The sequence below is a fragment of the Drosophila ananassae genome, chromosome 3L, assembly GCF_017639315.1.
Source record: "Drosophila ananassae strain 14024-0371.13 chromosome 3L, ASM1763931v2, whole genome shotgun sequence".
NCBI lineage: Eukaryota > Metazoa > Arthropoda > Insecta > Diptera > Drosophilidae > Drosophila > Drosophila ananassae.
The window spans coordinates 7,179,705-7,200,099 of NC_057929.1; the positions used below are offsets into that span (position 1 = coordinate 7,179,705).

The 20,395-nt window shown below is 43.6% G+C and overlaps 6 protein-coding genes across 24 annotated transcripts; 3 read left to right on the forward strand and 3 right to left on the reverse strand.

Moving 5' to 3' along the window:
* Positions 1–816: 816 nt before the first annotated feature.
* On the reverse strand, positions 817–1,872 carry LOC6494785 (NADH dehydrogenase [ubiquinone] 1 alpha subcomplex subunit 11). The gene is made up of 4 exons (XM_001959638.3): positions 1,774–1,872; positions 1,336–1,594; positions 1,183–1,277; positions 817–1,124 (listed from the first exon to the last, which is right to left on the reverse strand). Exons 2-4 carry the CDS (start codon positions 1,590–1,592, stop codon positions 952–954), a joined length of 525 nt encoding a protein of 174 aa, XP_001959674.1. The 5' UTR covers positions 1,593–1,594; positions 1,774–1,872; the 3' UTR covers positions 817–951.
* Positions 1,839–4,863, forward strand: LOC116654760 (E3 SUMO-protein ligase ZBED1-like). The gene is made up of 4 exons (XM_032451167.2): positions 1,839–1,962; positions 2,023–2,084; positions 2,248–3,831; positions 4,662–4,863. The coding sequence occupies exons 3-4, from the start codon at positions 2,269–2,271 to the stop codon at positions 4,857–4,859; spliced, it is 1,761 nt and encodes a 586-aa protein (XP_032307058.1). The 5' UTR covers positions 1,839–1,962; positions 2,023–2,084; positions 2,248–2,268; the 3' UTR covers positions 4,860–4,863.
* Positions 4,864–5,228: 365 nt separating this feature from the next.
* On the reverse strand, positions 5,229–12,238 carry LOC6494784 (resistance to inhibitors of cholinesterase protein 3). 19 transcript variants are annotated; one of them, XM_014907481.3, is made up of 12 exons: positions 12,098–12,236; positions 10,399–10,822; positions 10,130–10,249; positions 9,779–9,933; positions 9,024–9,164; positions 8,841–8,967; positions 8,638–8,658; positions 8,010–8,248; positions 6,569–6,754; positions 6,404–6,496; positions 6,090–6,236; positions 5,229–6,020 (listed from the first exon to the last, which is right to left on the reverse strand). In XM_014907481.3, the coding sequence occupies exons 2-12, from the start codon at positions 10,598–10,600 to the stop codon at positions 5,886–5,888; spliced, it is 1,566 nt and encodes a 521-aa protein (XP_014762967.1). In that variant the 5' UTR covers positions 10,601–10,822; positions 12,098–12,236; the 3' UTR covers positions 5,229–5,885. The 19 variants fall into 19 exon arrangements, 17 of the variants coding, with proteins under 17 accessions (XP_014762967.1, XP_014762970.1, XP_014762974.1 ...); XM_014907484.3 differs by lacking the exon at positions 12,098–12,236 and adding an exon at positions 11,216–11,356; XM_014907488.3 differs by lacking the exons at positions 8,010–8,248; positions 12,098–12,236 and adding exons at positions 7,033–7,133; positions 11,216–11,355.
* A 65-nt stretch (positions 12,239–12,303) lies between these two features.
* LOC6495832 (E3 ubiquitin-protein ligase RMND5A) lies at positions 12,304–14,291 on the forward strand. The gene has a single exon (XM_001959640.4). The coding sequence runs from the start codon at positions 12,703–12,705 to the stop codon at positions 14,014–14,016; it is 1,314 nt and encodes a 437-aa protein (XP_001959676.1). The 5' UTR covers positions 12,304–12,702; the 3' UTR covers positions 14,017–14,291.
* Positions 14,284–17,965, reverse strand: LOC6494782 (U2 snRNP-associated SURP motif-containing protein). The gene is made up of 12 exons (XM_001959641.4): positions 17,809–17,965; positions 17,630–17,746; positions 17,287–17,573; positions 16,793–17,232; positions 16,546–16,730; positions 16,443–16,486; positions 16,049–16,381; positions 15,751–15,993; positions 15,513–15,696; positions 15,205–15,451; positions 14,787–15,148; positions 14,284–14,729 (listed from the first exon to the last, which is right to left on the reverse strand). The coding sequence occupies exons 1-12, from the start codon at positions 17,863–17,865 to the stop codon at positions 14,337–14,339; spliced, it is 2,892 nt and encodes a 963-aa protein (XP_001959677.1). The 5' UTR covers positions 17,866–17,965; the 3' UTR covers positions 14,284–14,336.
* On the forward strand, positions 17,965–20,133 carry LOC6495833 (transcription factor grauzone). Its single transcript, XM_001959642.4, has 5 exons — positions 17,965–18,197; positions 18,280–19,055; positions 19,115–19,324; positions 19,382–19,757; positions 19,820–20,133. The coding sequence occupies exons 1-5, from the start codon at positions 18,075–18,077 to the stop codon at positions 20,054–20,056; spliced, it is 1,722 nt and encodes a 573-aa protein (XP_001959678.1). The 5' UTR covers positions 17,965–18,074; the 3' UTR covers positions 20,057–20,133.
* The last annotated feature ends 262 nt before the right edge of the window (positions 20,134–20,395 follow it).

The following is a 20,395-nucleotide window of genomic DNA, read 5'->3' on the forward strand; positions in this document are numbered from 1 at the left end:
GCGGAGTGGCGAAAAATATGCGCTGCCGAGTTCTGGCCATCAAAAAAGCAAACCAATAGAGCTATTACATCAGTTGGCCAAACACACATGTATCAAAAGCTCTTGCATAAAGCGGTCCATCATCAATATCAACCAAGACTTAACGGTTTACAGCTTAAGGGTCACTCCACTCACTCACAAACTTTCTTCCTCCATAACAATAAATCTGGCAGAAAAAAATGCCAACCAGAAAGAGCATAAATAAACCGCAAAAAAGCCACAGCAATAAAACCAAGAGAAGATTCCGAGGTTGGCAAAGGTTAAGGTAGAAGCGAAATTGGCAAATTCTCAATTATGGTTTAGTGGCTCCAAGGAAGAAGTCACCCCACTATGGATTCCAGATGTAAGCCCCAATAAAACGTACTTAAGAACTTGCATTAGTATGCATAAGATGGCATTTACCTATGCTGATGAATATGTATTGGGGAGTTGGGGATCATGAGTCACCTATCGCCTCGACAAAAACAAAAAGACAAAAAAGAAACAAAAACTGTGGGGAGCACATAAGGTGAAAAGACCCAAACATGAGTAAATGCACATTCATGGATTTTAAATGGGCCGATGAAAATAAAGAAATAAACTGTTGGCAGTACATAAGACTCTCGGCGTCTCGCCGCCAGTTCGTGACTCGTTTCAGTTAGGTGGCTTTTTTTCGCTGGGCCGTCATTCATTCACGCCAAACGTAGTTGATAAGTTTCTGTGACATACTTCAACAATGTGGATACCCCAATGGTTAACGAGCCTGGTCTCCACGGAAACGGAAAGATAAAATGACAATTTTAGACTCCAGCAAAATTTGCCTGGCTTTATCACTTCTCGCTAAGCTTTATTCAGGTGACAGCGGGGAAAACAGAGACCGCCCAATCCTTCCATCATCGAATCGCCATTAAACTAAACATAGGAAACTAGACTTTACGCCTTCTCCTCCTCCTTGGCCTTCTCAGTGGTCCAGTTCTTTGGGGGATCCGGCATGATTGTCCAATCGTTGGATGCAATGTTCAGGCCACCGTACTGTCTGAGGGGTGTGTCGGGGAAGAACTCCCAGCCCTGCTCAACGGACATCTTTTTGATGACGCCAGCAATGCCTAGTGAGAAAGATATGTGTACTGATGATACAGCCTGCTAGAAGCAACCACTACTCACCCAAGAAGAGACCGGCACAGAGACCAGCAACGTGGTTGTGTTTCCAGGCGCCGAAAACGCCGCCAGCTGCGAATCCGCCCAGGAAGTAGTTGAATCTGTAATTGAGGTAGAGATTAGTTAGGCATCTAGAATACTGCTTTACTCCGTACTCACTTGTCGTCCTTTCCTCGGACATTTGTGGCTGTCAGGGTGGTAAGTGTGAAAGCCGTGGCCATTCCCATCAGCGGACCCGTGTTGTAGGCGAAGCGTCCGAGAGTGGGACCATAGCCCTGTGGCTTGGTAAGCGTCAGCACGTCGAACATGGACCAGGCCAAGCCGGCGGACAGGGCATATTTGTTGGTGGCCACGATCTTGCCAAATGCATCCTCACCATCGGGGTGGTCGTAATATCTTGCGCGTAGCAACGACATGTCTGTGAAAAAATGCAAAACATTAGACCAAAACACAAGGATGCGAATTCCCATCACCCAGCACGCTGTCAGCCCCCGGAAGCCGCTGTCCTCATTCCTGGGATTGTGGGCCTCCACTAGAGAGGCTACTTAGGCGTAAGAACCTCAGGATTTATGCAAAATAAACATTAATAATACTAACCTGCCAAAATTTATGTAATTCGCTCTAGGGCAGTGTGACCGAACTCGAGGTACAGTAGAGGTGGAGAAAAATCGATGGTAACATCGATGTAATCGATGTTTTCAAAACATCGGTCAAATCGATGTTTGGCCAGCCAACATCGATTTTTTTCCATCTCTACGTGCGCATAGAAGAAGAAAACGCGTAAATGTAAGTAAATTGGGATTTATTTATTATTTTATAAATTACTTATATTATGTTTCATATTAGTGTTCTGTTGGTGGTGTTGGCTGAAGTAGTGGAGTGGACGGTCATGGACAGATACCTGAAACGTAAGTAATTTTAATATTAAAGCTGTCGAAATTTGGACATAAATGCTTCAGGCATTCAGGCATATGTGTACCTCTGCTTGGATGCAACCGCATGATATGTACATATGTATGTACATTTGTACGTTATACGTTTTATGTTAATATGAAAATATTACTTTTTAAGGAACATCAAATTCAGAGGAAAATGTGGAGCCAGCTCAAAAAAAAGAAGCGAGAAGCTTCCATCGCTTGGAATCATTTCAAGAAAACGGTTGAGAAAACACATGCCGTTTCCAATTACTGTGGAAAGGCCATAAAAACGATGGGAAACACCACAAACCTTCTTAACCATCTGAGCAACGTTCATCCAGAACGGCTTAAAGACAGCAAAGGCCAAAATCATACAACCGCTTTAGATGTGTTTGTGGGAAAGTCCACTGTGCATTACAGCAATGATTCGGCCAGGAAAAGAAAGATCGATGAAATGGTGCTAAGCATGATTGCTGTGGATGTTCAGCCTTTTAGTTGTGTCGAGGATGAGGGTTTCATTGCCCTCCTGAAAGAAATGGACCCTCGATACAAATTGCCAAGTAGGACATACTTGCGGGATGTTTCTTTGCCAATGCAATATGAAAAATGTAAAGCAAAGCTGAGAGAAATACTAAACAGCGTTGATTATCTGGCATTAACCACAGACCTGTGGACATCTCGAGCCAACGAAGGCTACATAACTATAACATGTCATTTTATATCCAGCAATTTCAAATTGGAATCAGCCATTTTAGCAACACAGCACCTTCTAACGCCAACCAATCACACAGCTGCGAATATAGCAGATACCATTAAATCGGTGCTATCAGATTGGTCGATATCGGAAAAAGTGGTATGTATGGTTTCAGACAACGATGCATCGATGAAAAAAGCATGCGAGTCATTAAAATACAAACACTTACCGTGTGTGGCCCACACAATCAACCTGCTGGTCCAGGACATGTTGAAACAGCAATTTTTAGAAGATATTCTAAGCAGGTGCAAGACAATAGTGGCTTTCTTCAAAAGAAGTTCGACTGCGTACGCCAAATTTAAGGCAGCGCAAAAAGCAGAAAATCCGTACGGCCTGATACAAGAAATGCCGACCCGCTGGAATAGCGCGTACGAGATGATTAAGAGAATAATTATAACGAACGAACACATAAGTGTAGTCTTGGCAGTATCCCACAATGCCCCACTACCCTTGTCTGCCGAGGATATTGATACATTAAAAGAATTATCCTTGTTGTTAGCCCCGTTTGCCGATGCAACTCTGTCCGTTTCAACGAACACTAATGTATCAATCTCATTAATTATTCCTGTTGTTTGCGAGCTTTGCCACAAAATTAATGGTTTGCAACTTAAAACAGTGGAAGGAATCGCTGCTTTGAATTATGTGAAGATGCGTTTAAGAGAAAGGTTATTTCCATACGAAACAAGAACGATTCCACGCGTAGCCTCTATCATTGATCCTCCATTTAAAAAACAGGAATTTCTTAGCGCATCGAACGCGGAGGAAGCGGCCAAGGCTCTCCAGGAAGAGCTGAGCTCCATTTGTATTACAATCCCACGACCGCAGCCAGCACCACCAACAGAGGAACCGACACGGTTCTCATTTCTTAAAACGAAAATTGAGGCAAGAGTGCAATCCCATCGTGCTGATTCACTCATTCTGTTACGGCAACATTTAGAAAAAGGGAACCAGCCGGAAAACTGCGATCCCCTTGAGTATTGGAAGGTAAGACCCTATATCAGTGGTGGGCAAACTCTCATTTCCCATAACTCGCGAGCATAGGGCCAAAAATTCTGCTGCAGCGCTGCCGGCACACGCACAGTATGAGCGAGCTCGCTCCTCTCCGAAGCACTCTCATTAGCTTTCGTGAGAGGGCCAAAGTTGGCATTTTTCTCTCATTTCATTTCATTTGAGCGCCAAAAATATTCTGTTCTACCAATGAAAATGAATTTATTCGATGATCGGACCTCACTGGAGCACGACCATTGCGACAAAAAAATCACTGAGAAAAATGTTTCTTGAAATTTGGGAAGAAAAATTATTCAAAGTCGACAACGAAATAAAATATCTGACGTCCATATCGGGGACCTTTTGCGTATAAAAGAGTTTTCTGGTAAAATTAATATTGATGAAATAATAAAATAATTTTTATTATTTTTTTTTTTTTTATTTTAATTTTTTATTATTCGTTTTATATTTTCTTTTATATTCCTATTATTATTTTTTTTTATTATCTTTATTAATTTTATTATAGTTCGTATTTTTTCTTTTATTTTTGTATTATATTTTCATATTTTATTATTATAATTGTGTAAATTCATTATACAAGTCTGAAAAATACAAAAAGTACCTTATTTTGTGCAATATTTACAAAATTACCGATGAACGAATTAGTACACAAAGTTTTTCGCTCAGTGAATGGGTTGCTCTCTTTGTTTTTCGCTGCTTACGCACACAATCAAATGTTATAAATGTGTGCGTTTTGCCCACCACTGCCCTATATGCTAAGACATTTGTTTCTCAAATATTAAATTAAACATACTATCTTATTTCAGATCTCAACTGAAGAAGCTTTGAAAAAGATATCCAAAAAGTTCCTTTGCATTCCAGCTTCGTCATGCGAGTCGGAACGTCTGTTTAGCAAGGCAGGCCAAGTTATTTCAGACCGTCGTACTCGCCTTTCCCCTTCAGTGGTAGACAAGCTTTTGTTTCTCAACAAAAACAAAAACATAAATAAAATTGAAATTTCATAAAAAATAATTTTTTTATTTAAAACATCGATGTTTAATCGATTTTTAGCGCCAAAAACATCGAAAACATCGATGTCCGTGAACATCGATGTTTCTCCACCTCTAAGGTACAGAAAAAATGCCTTCCCGCAACTTAAATACATCGTATAGACTCGATTGTATTCGATAATAGCGCGAGATTTGAATTTATTTTCTACAAAGCATAAAATTAGGTAATTGGCAAGACTTTTTGAACTTATAAATGATTTTTTCTAGTTTTGATATATTTTATCTAGCAGTGTATACAATACATTTGAGTTTATATGAACAGTAAACACTCGTAAAATATCCAACTTCCATTTTCAATGGAGAATTAATTTAAAATAAAACAACTTTTTTAACATTTCTAGTCCATTTTTCCATTTATTCATTATACTAGGTTCACAAACGCTGTGGCACTAACTTTAGCTTTAATTCATAAGGTGCAATCGATCGGTTCTGTTTCTGTAATGTTCCTTGCCCAAATAACTAGAGGGATTTAATGCGAAGAGTAGAGTGCATAATAATAGACGATGCGGTTTCAAATTACACATGGGCTTATCTTAATAATAGATTAGTTTTGAGTTGAGTTTCAACTGACAGTATTCACATAAAATCATACATTTCACAGAGCCCGTGGTATCATTTTTCATGGAAGATTCAAGTGGGATTACGTTTCGACCAAAAGAGAACATTTTTAGGAGAGCATAAGTACAGAGACTGGGTTTTGGAAGGAAGACAAAAACATTGGCGTTTTCAAAAACAAAACAAAGATATCAAAACATACAATATGTATATACAAATCAGATATCAAATTATTGGCAAATCTGTTTCATATTAATCAGTCATAATCGTCGTCGTTCAACGAAACTTTCTAAATATTTCACTCGGCTCTTGCAATAGTTGTAGTCATCATCATCATCGGAAGCAAGTCATAAACATTGCCAAAAATATATGCAAATTGGCATAAAAATTTTCGTTTCTATACGATAATGTATACTGTTGTTCTGTCTACTTTTCGTCGTGTCCAATTATTTCAATGTCATCAGCCAGGGGGCTCTCCACTTCGGTTTTGCCTGCATTGCCATTCTGTTGATTTGCGTCCAAATTAATCAATGATAATGTCATTCTGCTGCTCAGAATTACCTGAAAATTATAATAAATTATTTATTAATGATATTATAGTGATATAATAAATGTATGGTATGTCCTTACGGCTGGTTCCTCGGCTGATCCATTCAGTTCAGAGTCGTAGACCTCTTCGCGCTTGATCTGGGAGTCGGCTACCAAAATCTGAGAGTCGTGGGCCAAAGCGCCCTCCAAGTAAATGGACTGCGGTTCTGGCAAGTTCTCCAATTTGGACTGTAAATAAAGGAAATCATGAGCATTATTAAAATATAAATACTTATTTAAAACGGACACTGATAAGCGGTGGGTTTCCCCAAAATCTTATAGATTCGATCAGTCATATACGATCGATTGAATTGTTAAAAGCGTGGAGCTAATACGGGTGCAACTGTGGCACTTACATGTTCGTTTGGTGCTCGGAAAACAGGCGTTGGAGGGCGTCCAGTCCACTTTTGGCCACCCTCGCAACTGGCTGTTAACTCCATGCCCAGTACCTGAACCAATAGGCAATTATTTACTTCAACAGATCTACAAGTTCAATAAACTCAATAAGGAAGTGCTCCTACCGTAAGTTCTCGTTCAGCGCTTGGTGTTCGACGCTTCCGCTGCTGCCCTACTCCCACACCAGCTCCTGCCCCAGCTGCTACTCCCTTGGCCTCCTGGTCCGGATCTTGGTTGCTCTTTACGTGGCCGTTGGAAAGGTTCTGCTTGGTCTCTGATGGGTCTTCTTTCGTTTCGTTGTTGTCGTTTTGCTGGCAATAGCACAGAATTGGAATTAGGGTTTCAATCTTATAGAGAATAAAAGGATCTACAGATTTAAGCTTTTCTACAGCCTCAATAAATAAAGAAAACAAATAATAAACGCATTAATTACTTCCATTCGTTGAGGTTAGATGAAAACGTAACAAAACTCAATTAGTCGAAGGATCTTGGTTAATAAACAAAAGATTACATAATCAGATATATCAGACATATATCTAAAAGATAATGATCAAGGATTGCCGTGTCGGACCCTTTGACGGCTTCTAACCTTATTTAAATCGGATTCAGTGTCGCTCGTCGCCCTCAGCTTGTCTGGGCCGTTCAATTGCTCATCGGCAGCGTCTATTAAACCTTGTATGGCCGTTACAACTATGCCCCAAAGTATTGTTTTCGAAATAGATTTCATTCGTTTGTTTTTTTTTTTTTTAATTTTTTACAAATGAATGTAAGAACACATGAAAAACGTAGAAACGACAGAAAGTGAATATTTATTAAGTCAGTTCCTTAGCTTATACGATGGAATGAGTATTGCGATTATTTAATTGGCAATGTGAATGTTTCAGTCTTGACTCGAATAGTGGAGAAAGTGTTCGAATAGATATCGAAAGAGAGACTTGCTTGCTCGAATCATAAAATATGTCCCCATCAAAAGAGTTTAGTTAAGATATAGTAGTGCAGTACATAGAGAATATTTTGGTTAGTTGGTGGAGGATATAGATCGTATTGCATGCTCACAGCAGACAAGCAAGGTTAGAACAGAGTCAGAGACGGAAACCGGAAAGAAACCGTATCATGCACTGGTTATAAGCGGGAAGAGACCCGGAAACAATGAATGTGATCAGAGGGGTGGTGGTGTACAAGAAGTAAGGGGTAAGAAACCATTCCGAAAGGATTCATCTATCCACTAGAAATCAAAAACAGAAAGTAATCTAGTCTTTGGCTTGTACTTAGTTGTGATCTGGTCTGATTTTGGATCTGTTTACTGATGGATTCTATGTGAACTGAATGATGGTCTTATTTTGTCTTAGAGGTTTGGCTGCCGCTTGAGAAACTTCATGGCAATCATCTTGAAAATGAGAACACAAAGAAACAGGATAAAAGATTAATAAATGATATCGTTGGCCAACTAAACGAACTCCAACTACGATGATAAACAAATGAATCTGTATCTTTTATCTGGTATCTGGTAAATGGATCTGGATCTCGATGTTTCGATCTGGTGCGAATGCCGGTATCGATGCTAACCTTTGCCTGGACCTGGTCGGTGTTCATTTCAGCAATCAGCTTGGCCATCGCCCGCTCCGTGTTCTCGAGCTTCTGGCGCAGTTTCTCGATCTCCATCAGCTGCTCGACCTCCTTCTCTTGCTGGTGATGCTTCAGCGAACTGGACATGCTGTTGGCCACTTCGGCGGCCGATACACTGGCATTGTAGAGCTCCCTGCCGGTGTCCTTGGGTGTCGGCGACTTCTCGACTGCTGCAGCTCCTATAAAATTGTCGTAGGAGTTTGGCTTTAAGATTGATATTCAGGGCCGGTGGAGGATGAAACGTGTCTAACGAAACAAAGTATTTACACGGGTGGTCTTGGGACTTGGGACGACGTGACTCAATCCGGGAACGCGTGATTGATACGGGGTTAGTAAACACACGTATATATGTACAACATCTAGAATAATTACATCTACGTAAATGAATATAAACACATATAGTCGCTACGGTCTACTAAACCAAATGAGGAGGACATATTTCAAAACTCAAGAGGTGGCAAAGTATCCTTCGCCGTCATCCAATCGACAGATTCGCTGTCAGGACACAAAACTCAAAACTCAAAATAAAAACTAAACTTTTGGAGCTCCTAGGAGCCATGGATCTTACTTGTACGGTGCTCTCGCCAGCCTTATTGCAGGAAGATGTGGGCGTATTTACGTGGGCGGAAGCGGAAGAGTACAAAATGAAGAATTTGATTTTTTTTTGTTTGTTTCTTGTTAGATTTATGTCGTGAAATGCCATGGCTTAAGAGTGTGTTGATGTGAGGTGTCAAAAGCTACGAGAGTTGTATGAACAAGCCAGCCACTTACCCAGTTTGTTGCCACCCAGGTCCTCCACCTGGCTGTGATTCTGTTGGCCGAAGACCTCTTGCCGGAAACTAGGATCCGAAGGGGCTGCGCCGTATGGAGAGTTGGGTATTTGCTTCTTGAACATAATCTGTGGAGTATATTGTTAGAAGGAATACAGGACATGGAACTTGGGACAGAACTTACCTTCATTATCGTGTAACCGAAGAACACAACAATTCCGATTGTGTAAAGTGGCATCAGGAATCCCATACTACTGCCACGCTGCTGGGGCTGGTGCAGAGCCCCGGCGCCCATGGGCGGACGCATACCAGGAATCGGTCCAGGCTAGGAGAAAAATACCATTATTTCAGTCTTTATGGATTCTGGTTATTCGAATTTTTTGATAGCCAATAAAATTGGATTTTGTAAACTACAGATCTATCGAAATGATGAATTACATGTTACGAAATGGCTCTCTGTAATCATAAAAACATTACGTATACGCCGCATTGTCTTTCTTTTTTTACATGATCAGCCTACAGCTGATTGGATCTCTTTGATTTTTTAGTTTTTAGCCATCAACTATGGTTTTCTTGGGGCAAGAGCGTTCCGAAATGGAACTGGCGCGTTAAATTTGGCACAAGTTCAATATGTAGAAGCACATTTTGCCGTTCTCCCACTCATCGTTTACGGTATCTTTTGTGTGTTCTCTTCTACGCTGTCTTCAGTCTTCTGTCTTCGGTCTTCTGCCTTCAATTTGCGTGCAGTGTCATAAAAACAAAACCCAAATCCAAATAAAATAAACGCTTCGGCTATTTATAAATGACTTCCAATGCGAACACCGATGTCTCATACCCGTCATTTAAATCGCCAATATATAGTATAATAGTGGATTTACCATACGGAGAATAATGCAAATTAGGGGGAGGAGGCAGGAGGCAGGGAAAAGCGAAACTCACCCGGCCGTCAACAATTCGCGGAGGCGGATTACTGGGCGAACTCTTGCGCTCCACTATGGGAACGGTGGGAGTGGCCGGAATGGCCCGCCCACGCTCTCGCATCGCCTGATATATGGATTCCGGATGCAGGTGGGCTGGACGCTCCTGGCGCAGACCTGGAAAGAATGAATATTGATTAAATGCTCATAAAAAAAGCTAATAAAGAAGGAAAGTGTGTTAGTACAACGCAATCAACGTATTAGAACAATCTTTCGGATTTGTTTTGATTTTGAAAGATTGTTTCTGTTATTTTTTGAAAAAGCTCTTCAATGTTAGTAGAACAATTGTTTGGAAGAGTGCTAAGCCACCTACTTATCTCGCCGGTGTAAACATTGATCTGCTTGCGGTACAAATGCGGCCCAAAGGGCTCTGGGCCTTCCGGCTTGGAGGCATTCATAAAGTGCTCCCTGTCAAGCACCACATCGCAACAGCCTACAACACCACAGCCCACACAGAAGCAAACATAAATACGGAAATTAAATTAAAATAATAATAATAATTATAAAATAATTATATATATAAAATCTATAATAAAATATCCCTCCCATGTGAAAATCATTTCTGAAAACCTGATGACTTACCGCCTGGACCGGCCCGCTGATCCTTCAAGTTTTGCTTGGGCGGCGCTACTCCTCCAAACATCATGGGATGAAAGACCTTTGGCCACAGAATGGCGATGCATCCGATGACGGTCACAATGATGAGGGCAGTCTTCTTGGGCGTCATGCCCTCCTCGGCAACGGAGGCGGGCGGGCGCTGCTTCGTGGTGGCGGCTGCGGGCATTCTAAATGGAATCTGTGGATCCTGGCGGGTCCGTGTCGTATGGTCGTTGGTAGCTAAAGCTTAATCCTAAGGCAACTCTGCTAATGTATTCCTGATCTGTTTTTGGTTCGTTGGCGAATCTCTGAGAGCTGTTCGGCTATGTGCTGTGTTTCCTGCACTTGGTTAACTTTGACATTGGCTCATGTTGGTTGGTATCTCACAGTTGTACGTTTAAAGCATTATCTGAAAGATACAGAGAGATTCAGATTCTCGTTACACGCTCCGGTAGGTTGGAGTTATATTCAGATCACTGGTCACCACGGCGAATCACAACGCAAAAGGCCTGGTGTATACATTTAAATATTGTTGAGGGAAAACAAAAAAGTTTATTACATAAATAGCGGTCCCGATATTTTTTATTTTTAGCTCGCGCAATTCGGTCTTTTCGGCCCGTCTAATAATTCTTTATTATTTTCACTCATTCGTGCGCACACATTTTAGAGGCTCTTTGCAATTAATGACAGCATAAATTATACTAGCTGGCTTCTCCAAAAGAAACGTTTTAATTAGTTTGCGGAAAAGAGTTCCTGGACCCAACGGGACGGAAACAGAAGCTGGCCGGAGCGAAATGCTTACGCAAAGTTTGAATGTTGTTCCCCAACTGGCCGGGCAAATTTTGAAAACTATTAGCGAATTTTCGGATGGCCCGACACGAAGCAACTCACACGACCGCGCTCTTTTTTTTTCATAATCTAATCGGGCGTTATTTTCTTATTTTTTTGGCATCAAGAAGACAAAATGATTTGCAGCTTGGACCTGCACCGGGAACGGGTATTTTCGAGAGCTCTCTTCACATTTATAGAAAAGGAAATAGCACCCACAAAGTATTTGAAAAATTTCAAGTATCTGCGAAAGTTTTTCCCTTTAGTCATCAGCTTTTCTTATCACATTGTCTATTTGATAAAAATAGGTACAAAATAAATGTCCTTTATTCCTTGAACTTCGAAATTTGAGGACAAGAAAGTTTGAAATTCTTTTTTTCAAATTCTAGAATATTAACCGCCATTGTTTCTAAGCGATTTATATGTTTTGATATTTCCATTTCGCAGCTTCTGCTCTCTTATTATCACACACAAGTGCTAAGAGATACACACATACTAGCACAACGAGTTTTCCTCGGGGTATGAGTTTTCCATTTCGCTTTCAAACGCACTGACTGGCACTTGGCGAAAGTAAAATTGTAAACCGTGCATTGCTGTTATTTCATTTTACTAGACACCATGCCACTAAAATATTGTTTTCCATACACTGTCGTTGGCGGCCAAAGATTCCGTGCTATCCGCATGTCCAATTAGTGTTTTTATTTTTGGAGGCACGGCATTGTAACAGGGTTCAATGTCGTTCGGCTTAAAGCATATACTCATACTTTATTTTTAAAAATATGAACACAAAGCACTAGAAATCCTTCGTCCTTGGAATTCTTTTTATAACTTGCATACAAAAATGTTCAATATTTACCAGTTTCGTTGGTATAGACCTTAAGATTATTTTGCAATTCGTTAACTTATCTAACTATGGCTTATTTCAAACTGTCTGTTTGTCGTTACAAGTTTCTCTGCCAGAAAGCAGCGGCAATAATAATTGATTTTTCAGACTGCCCAACGGGCTGGGTCACACTGGCCAACTGTCGAACTTGGCAGCACTTAACCATGATGATAGTTGGCAACACTATTGTAGAGTGAAATTTATTTATTTTTATTTATATATCTATTTATGTGATTATTTAAAACAAGAATTAATAATATTTAATTATTTTATCATTAAATGAATGCTTAATCATTGCCGGAGAACTGAGTAAATGTTTTTCAGCTGTGACTCCTGAATAGCTAGATATGAGAGGAAAATTGCCAGGTTGGCAGCACTGCCTCTATTCCTTTGTGTTACAAAATTTGTCAATTTATAAATACGCAATATAATATAATTAAAAACGGTACCGTCGAAAGTCGCAGTGACTTCGAAGAAGTGCGCCCAGAGAGAAAATTTTACTGCAAACAGCTGAAATCAGGAGTTTGTGCGCCTGGCGTGGCCGTTTCTGTTCTCTGCCCCGAAAACTGGAGCCAACAATGGACAACGAGTCGTGGGCCTGTGCGTCGGTGGAGAAGGACCTCACCCGAGTGGTGACCAAACTGGAGCAGTTGCACGAGAACGCCTCTGCCGATATCGGGGACATCGCATCGCTGATGTCGGAGCTGGTCAAGGTGCTGGGGAAAGCTGAGCAGATGGTGACCACGTTCAATTCCAGCACCCAGGTGAGCGCAACACCTGCCAGCGGCGACGATCCCATGGGCGATGGTGTGAGCATGCAGGTGGAAACGGAGCCAACAGCTCCGCAGCGTCTTACCGACCGCCAGATGGGCATTATCCGAGAGGCTATTCTGAAGTGCAACGAACGCGTCCAGAAGCTTTCCACGGAGCATCGCGACCTGCACGGATCCATTTCCAAGATAGGCAAAGCCATAGACCGCAACTTCAGTGCCGACTTCACTTCCACCATGCGCGTGGACGTCCTGCAGGACGAGGATAACCTAATGTTGCTGAACAAGGCCATTGCGAAACACTACTGCCGTCAGGGCATGGACGATGTGGCCCGCACTCTGATCCGGGAATGCAAGATGCCGGAGGAGCACGCCCAGGATGTGTTCGACTCGGAACGCGAGTTCGCCGACATATACGGCATTTGGGTCAAGATCCAGAAACGCGATCTTACCGATGCCCTCAAGTGGGCCAAGACCTACTCGCAACAGCTCTCGGATCGGCACTCGCTGATAGAGTTCCGCTTGCACCAGATGCGTTTCATGCAGCTGGTCTCTTACGGACTAGAATCGCAACGCGAGGCTATCGCATATGCACGACTGAACTTCAAGAAGTTCGCAGTTCGTTATGAGCGCGAGATAGCCAACTTGATGGCCAGTTTTATATACCTGCCGAGTGGATTGGAGAACTCGCCGTACAAGCTGTTCCTTGGTCAGGAGATGTGGACCGAACTTTCGTTTATATTTCTAAAGGACGCCTGTCAGCTGCTGGGCATCAGCAAGAACTCTGCCCTCTCTGTCGTGGTCAACGCCGGGTGCACTGCCCTGCCCGCCTTGCTGAACATTAAGCAGGTGATGCAGTCGCGCCAGGTGCTGGGAATGTGGAACGGTTGCGATGAGCTACCAATTGAAATCGATCTCCAGCCAGAGTTCCGCTTCCACTCGATATTCGCCTGTCCCATCCTGCGCCAGCAGACTTCAGAGGACAACCCGCCAAAGAAGCTGACCTGCGGCCATGTCATTTCCAACGACGCCCTCCACAAACTTAGCAACGGTCACATACTCAAGTGCCCCTACTGCCCTGTGGAGCAGAACGCCGAGGAGGCTGTTCGCATCTACTTTTAAGAAACATTTCATTAGCCACTATAAGTTTATACACCCATTGTGTGTTGGCCTTTCGGTTCAGTTCGAGAAAAGGTTGGAAATGGGGATCGGGGATCCCTGGGGTTGGTCGGCGCTTTCCTTAACAATCGTAACCATTTATATATAGCTTGCTTAGATTCATGTTTTTAGACAAATTCGCAGAGCGGAATCGAACTTCCTGGCCGTGTGTTGTGCGTGTCTCCCACATCCTAACAATTACTTAGACTTAAAATATATATATATACTGTGTATTTAAACAATCTATTGTTTTTATTTTTAATCCTGGTGGTCAAGAGTGTCGCCTAGTGCCTATGTCTGTGTTTGTGCTTGTCATTGCGGTGTTTCGGCGGGGGTGACGCCTCCTCACGCCGAGATGACCTTGAAGCGAAGGGCGACGGGGACTTTCTGGAGCGAGAGGAGCTGGACGCCGGACTGTCGTACCTGGAGCTTCGGGATGACCGTTCCGAATAGCGCTTCGGCGAATCCGAAGGGCTGCGCGAGCGATTACGTTTCGAGGATTTGCTGCTGCGGGAGGTTTCCGGCGAGTGGTCACGGCGTTTGGAGTCTCCGGGCGAGTGAGAACGCTTGCGGGAGCTGCTACTATACGGTCCAGGGCTGGCGCTACGCTTGGAGTTCTTAGACTTGGTGTGCATGTAGCTCAGAGGGGAGTCCACAGTAGAGTCTGATCTGGAATCCTGGATAAACAAAGAAAACTCTTAGAATAGTACTTTATAGTTTGTATAGAAGCTTACCTGTTTCATCAACCGCTTACGGAAGTACTCCACTTGCTCCGAAACTGTCCATCCTGGTTCCAAGCGCCGTTTTCCAGACTCCAGTTCATCCTGGTACTGAATGGCTTTCAACTCGATTTCTCTTAGCTTTTGGCGCTTTTCGTCGCTGTACGTCTGTGAGTTATCATCCTCACTATCATCGTCGGAGCTGTAGAACTTTGGCGGATCAGGCGGGTCCAGAGTGTCCCATTTGCTAGTGGTGATGGCCTGGGCCTCGACCTGCTGTGGATCCACTGTCTCCCACTTAGAAGGAATAAATCCGGGCATCTTCGCCTGAGGCTTTACCTCTTTTTCTAGCGGCACGCCATCTATTTCTTCATCAACTGCAAAAAAACACTTTTTACTTCGAATTCAAGAGGTTATAGTTTGCGAAACTCACGTGGTATGCCATCTATTTCGTCCAGATAATCATCCTTCTTTGGCGTGTTGCGCTGGGGAGTAGGAGCCTCTGGCAAGGCTCGCTTCAACGCGCTCTTAAGCAAAGCCGCTCCGTCCAACGGCACTCCGTCCAGGTCTTCGTCGTCCTTCTCCTCTCCGGAGAGAGGTGCACCATCAATATCTTCATCCAGAGCTTCTTCAGATTGGGCTTCCTCGGCTTGAGGTGACGAGTTCGATGGCATGACATACTAAGGAAAGTATTTTTATGATCGAAGTACAAATATTTATCCTAAAGAAGTGGAAACGAACCGCTTTTCCAAGAAATTTAGCCCTCAACTGAGCCAAGAACTCCTTGGGATAGATGGTCCACTCCTCCCAAGTGCGAATGACGTTGCAGACCCTCGATTTGAATCCTTCCGCTTTCAATCGACTCTCAATGTTCGAGTAGTAAGTGTGCAGGCTTTCAAAGATTTCGACCAATTGCTTTTCCACGCTGTACAAGAAAAGAACTCAGTCAGTGTTAATATTAAATGCCCAAAAGACTTACGATTTGCGGAAGAAAGAAGCATTTGAGACCTTTACTGTACAATTATGCAGTATATCTGAAATTAGATACAAACGAGCAATTTTCTTAGAAGCCAATGTCTTGGAACCCGCTAAAGACTCGGCAATGCATTCGCAGATCTCATCTGCAGAGCCCGCATGCTCAATGCAGAATATCATAGCATCTGCAATGCGGGAACGCTCTGGTGTTATATTTCTTAAAAGGTCTTCAAGGCGATCTCGTTGTCTGAAAAGGAAAATTTAAGATTATAGATTCAAGGACCACTATACGGTTAGCATACGCATGAGACAGGGCTCCAACATTGGTTACAGGAGCGTCGGGATCCACCACCAGTTCATCGGGCATACCCTGGGTGAAAAAGTTTGCAATCGGTGGCCGCCAAACTGGTCCGTTCTTGAACATGCGGAAATCTTTCTCCCTCCACTCGCTTGGAGTGTCACCCTGAAGCAAAGAAAACAATTTCCAGCGGTAATAGATGTGAGCGGGACTCTCATTGTCGAAGAGAAACGAGAAGAGTGGGTTCTCCATTTCCCGAATCATTATCAAAGCCTCGAACATGGGGCCTTCCCGAATCACGAACTCAATCATCCGATGTATGATGTTTAGTACAGCCCTTTAAAATATTAAAAATATACTCGTTTATGCATTTTTCTTAAAAGCTTGGAAACTCTTACTTCTCGTTGGGAATAACGACTTTTACGACACACTTTCCAAGAATCTAAAACAATAAATATGATATAGAAACGTTTTTAATCATGACAAATGCATATGTCTTACTCTTTCCATATTTTCCTTGTCCTCCTCCTTGTCAAACTCCTTATAGTTCTTCTTGGGCAAAACGTCTGCCTCGCTTGGCGGTGGCTGGGCATTGAAGGGCAGTCCAGAGGGCGGTGGAGGAAGAGTTAGCTCCAACAATGCTTGCGGGGCAAATATGGGGGTGTTTGTAATTGGAACAGTTTTACCTATTTAATACATAATATTTAAATTATAATAGAAAATGGAGTGCAAAAACAATAAGTTATACCCCATCCCAGTTGCATTTTGTTGCCCATGATGTATCGACAGTTGAGAGCCCGGAGCGCTCTTTCGGCATCCTTGCGACTCATGTAAGCTACGAATCCACAATTCCGACCCCTCTGCTTTTCCTCTTCCGACCGGGGCCACATTATCTTTATACTAGCTAGAGGACCATAACGCCCAAAAATCTCCATTAGCTGTTGCTCGGATATTTTTGGATTCAGATTTCCGAGGTAGAGATTGGTCGTATTGGGATCACCAGTATCAAACGATCCAGAATCCCGGGCATTGTTTGCAGATTTGGAGCCGGCTGGTTCGTTGCTGTTGCTGCTGCTGCTGCTAGGCTTTGGCTGGGGCTGTTGCTGCTGTTGTTGGGATGGTTGAGAATGCGCATGGGATGCAGCCAAGTGTTTGTACTTGTGGCGCTCTTCACGTTCCTCTTGGATTCTGCAAGAATAGTTTCGTTACTTCTGTCGGATAACTAGCTTCACTAATGCCTACTGTCTTAGTTCCTCCTTAAACAGCTCCAGATTGCTCTTTTTCTTTTCCTGGTTTTTCTTCTTTATGGGGCCTGCATCCTTCTTCAGGTCCGAAGCCAGCGTCTTCGCATACTCCTCGGCTTTGTCGGAAGAGCTCTTTTCGAGCAGCTTCGCGCCTGGCTTGTAAAGCTTGCCCTTCTCCGATTTATCTTCGCGCCTGGTGCCCGCATCGTAAGTACCAGCCTTAACCCACACTTTGGAGGATGGGGTGGGTGCTTCCTGGAACGTCTCCACAAACTCCTTGAAGGCCTGAAATAATGTGGGTAAGTTAGTGCCGAAAGAATAAGATAACGCGGTCTACTTACATGTGCTGCGGCTGCCGCATCCTCCTTCTTCTTTTGCTCCTCAATCTCCTTCTTGGACAACTGTCGCTTCGAAAAGGTGCCCACGGTGAAGGCCTCCAATTTCTTCTCGCTTATCCGCTGCAAAAAATAAAAGCATTTACCCATGAAGAACGGCTCTAGGATGCCCTATGCACCACTACCTTCACTCCAGATGAAGCCGCCGCAGCAGTATCCTTCGCTTTATTCACTTTGCTCATTTTCCAAGTTTATTCTGCATTATTCTGAAAATAGAGATGAGAGTTTAATGCTACCCGGCCGCGGCTATCGGATATGAGGCACGAGAATTTATCCCTCACTGTCTGACTATCTCCCATCCCTAGCGCACGAAAACTTTTGCCTTAAACGCCCATCGCCAGCGCTATGTAAATTACTATTTTTTATTGTAGTTTTATCAAATAAATGCAAAATGGATATCTGCCGCCTGTGTTTGCGCGGAGTTGGCGGAGCCCAGATGTGTCTGCAGATCTTTAACGCAGATTCAGCGGACAATAAGGTGGCAGAGGTGCTGCGGCAGCACTTCTGGTTCGAGGTATGTAGCTCTTATGGGGCCCATTTCCCAGGCACTCGTCTCCCACTGATCTAGTTCTCCTCCTCTCCCACTGTGCTGTCAGGTGCTGCCCAACGACGAGATATCCAAGGTCATCTGCAATGTCTGCTGGACCCAGGTCAGCGAGTTCCACCAGTTCTACCTGTCCATTCAGGAAGCGCAGGTGATTTATGCCACCACCGCGAAGTTTAAGCAGGATCCGGAGATGGTGAGCACCTCCTGGCCAGAAGAGGTTCTTATGCCAGCGGATGTGTTGGCCGTAGACAACGACGTAAGCGCCCAGCTGAACATTAATCCACTGGATGAGCTTGAACTGTCCCAGAGCCTCGAGCCAGAGGACTTGGAGGACAGCAAGGTAGACATCAAAACTGAGAGGCAATCACCAGAAATGGAATACGGCCACGAGGATACCAACAACGACGACCACGACGACGACTATGAGGACGAAGATGATGACGATGACGAGGAGGACCTAATCGTGACGAGGAGCGGACGCAAGCGGAAACGGGAGGTGGCCAAGCCAGCCAAGACGAAAAAGACAGGGCCGGGTAGAAAGGGCAAGGAGAAGGTTGTCGCCAAAAGAGGCCCGACAAAAAGGATATTTAAGATGGAGCGACTGCCCCCGTTCTGCAAGGAGGACGAAGAACTGATCAAACGCTATATTGTTATGGGGTGCGAGTTGTGTATATTTCTGGCCGAGGACTTTGACGGCATACGTGAACACTTTAAGGAGAAGCACCCTGACGAGCGACCCTATATAAAGTGTTGCGGTCGAAAGCTGAACAAGAGGTGTCTTATCCAGGAACATGCACGACGCCATGAGAACCCAGAGTACATAAAGTAGGTATTGGTTTGAAAATATTGGTTTCTTTAATAAAATTCTCTTCTCACACTCACAGATGCAAGGACTGTGGAAAGGTCTTTGCCAATTCGAGTGTACTGCGGGCCCACTGGCTGGTGCACCATGTGCCAGACGAGGAATGCGACTTCCAGTGCGAGGACTGTGGCAAGCGCTTCTCCCGTCGTAACTTACTGGAGCTGCACAAAGGATCCCATGTGCCAGTGAACGAGCGAAAGTTTATCTGTCCGCAATGTCCTAAGCACAATGCGTACGTATTTCATTTTTTTCAAAAGCCATGATTATTTAAAACCATATTTTCCTTCAGTTTTGCCACAGAGTACCATATGCAAGTCCACATCAGCATGCAACACCGCAAAGCGGCCAATATATGCCACGTCTGTGGCAAGAAAATTAAAGATAAGGCTGTTTTTGAGAAGCACGTTCGCCTACACTTCGAGGAGAGCGGACCACGCATCAAGTGCCCGCGGCCGGACTGCGAGAGCTGGCTGAAAGACGAGGACAACTTGAAGCAACACTTGAGGCGGCACAACGACGAGGGAAAGCTCTTCATTTGCTCAGAGTGCGGCAAAAGTTGTAAAAACTCAAGAGCGCTTATTGGTCACAAGCGCTACTCTCATTCTAATGTCATCTACACCTGCGAACAATGCGGCAAGACCTTCAAAAAAGATATCAGCTTGAAGGTGGGACAATTGTTTATAGCTTTTTATATATATTTTTTTATCATATATACTTCGTTTTTTAGGAGCACATGGCTCAGCACACTGGAGAGCCACTTTATAAGTGCCCCTTTTGTCCTCGCACCTTCAACTCCAACGCCAACATGCACTCTCACAAAAAGAAGATGCATCCAGTGGAATGGGACATCTGGCGTAAGACTAAGACCGGCAGCTCCCAAAAGATCCTGCCCAGTGCACAAGTGGCTCAGATGTTCAGGGACGATGCCGATGCCGCAGCTATTGCCAATGATTACACAGCTTAGGTCGAGGAATGCTTAAAAAAAACTGTTCCGTGGAACAATTGCTTAGTTTTTGATTTAAATTTGTTTGAAAACACAAATTTTTGTTTTATTTTCTCTGTTTACGATTGATTATGGAGGTAAAATATTAGTGACCAGTATGGGCGGAGGAACTAAAGGATACAATGGTGGATTTCAGATCCCTGGTGATGATACTCCGCTGGTTGCCAGACAGGATTGCGGCATTTTTAAAAGCCTCCCCATATACTGGGGGAAATCTGTCTCCAATTGAGGAAGCGCCTTCTTTAGGTGCTTTGGAATCCAGGACATTTTTCAAATATTCTGGCAACTCTTCCGCACTCC

Excerpts from the sequence above, each read along its gene's own strand:
- LOC6494785 (XM_001959638.3), bottom strand. The coding sequence starts at position 1,592 with ATGTCGTTGCTACGCGCAAGATATTACGACCACCCCGATGGTGAGGAT. Across the intron at positions 1,278-1,335 it reads GTCCGAGGAAAGGACGACAA|ATTCAACTACTTCCTGGGCG; the intron begins GTGAGTACGGAG and ends CCTCAATTACAG. Across the intron at positions 1,125-1,182 it reads CTGTGCCGGTCTCTTCTTGG|GCATTGCTGGCGTCATCAAA; the intron begins GTGAGTAGTGGT and ends CTTTCTCACTAG.
- LOC116654760 (XM_032451167.2), top strand. The coding sequence starts at position 2,269 with ATGTGGAGCCAGCTCAAAAAAAAGAAGCGAGAAGCTTCCATCGCTTGG. Across the intron at positions 3,832-4,661 it reads ATCCCCTTGAGTATTGGAAG|ATCTCAACTGAAGAAGCTTT; the intron begins GTAAGACCCTAT and ends ATCTTATTTCAG.
- LOC6494784 (XM_014907481.3), bottom strand. The coding sequence starts at position 10,600 with ATGCCCGCAGCCGCCACCACGAAGCAGCGCCCGCCCGCCTCCGTTGCC. Across the intron at positions 8,659-8,840 it reads CCTGGGTGGCAACAAACTGG|GCTGGCGAGAGCACCGTACA; the intron begins GTAAGTGGCTGG and ends TCCTGCAATAAG. Across the intron at positions 6,021-6,089 it reads GATCAGCCGAGGAACCAGCC|GTAATTCTGAGCAGCAGAAT; the intron begins GTAAGGACATAC and ends TATAATTTTCAG.
- LOC6495832 (XM_001959640.4), top strand. The coding sequence starts at position 12,703 with ATGGACAACGAGTCGTGGGCCTGTGCGTCGGTGGAGAAGGACCTCACC.
- LOC6494782 (XM_001959641.4), bottom strand. The coding sequence starts at position 17,865 with ATGAGCAAAGTGAATAAAGCGAAGGATACTGCTGCGGCGGCTTCATCT. Across the intron at positions 17,747-17,808 it reads CGGCTTCATCTGGAGTGAAG|CGGATAAGCGAGAAGAAATT; the intron begins GTAGTGGTGCAT and ends TATTTTTTGCAG. Across the intron at positions 16,382-16,442 it reads GTCGTTATTCCCAACGAGAA|GGCTGTACTAAACATCATAC; the intron begins GTAAGAGTTTCC and ends AATATTTTAAAG.
- LOC6495833 (XM_001959642.4), top strand. The coding sequence starts at position 18,075 with ATGGATATCTGCCGCCTGTGTTTGCGCGGAGTTGGCGGAGCCCAGATG. Across the intron at positions 19,325-19,381 it reads CAATGTCCTAAGCACAATGC|TTTTGCCACAGAGTACCATA; the intron begins GTACGTATTTCA and ends ATTTTCCTTCAG. Across the intron at positions 19,758-19,819 it reads AAAAAGATATCAGCTTGAAG|GAGCACATGGCTCAGCACAC; the intron begins GTGGGACAATTG and ends TTCGTTTTTTAG.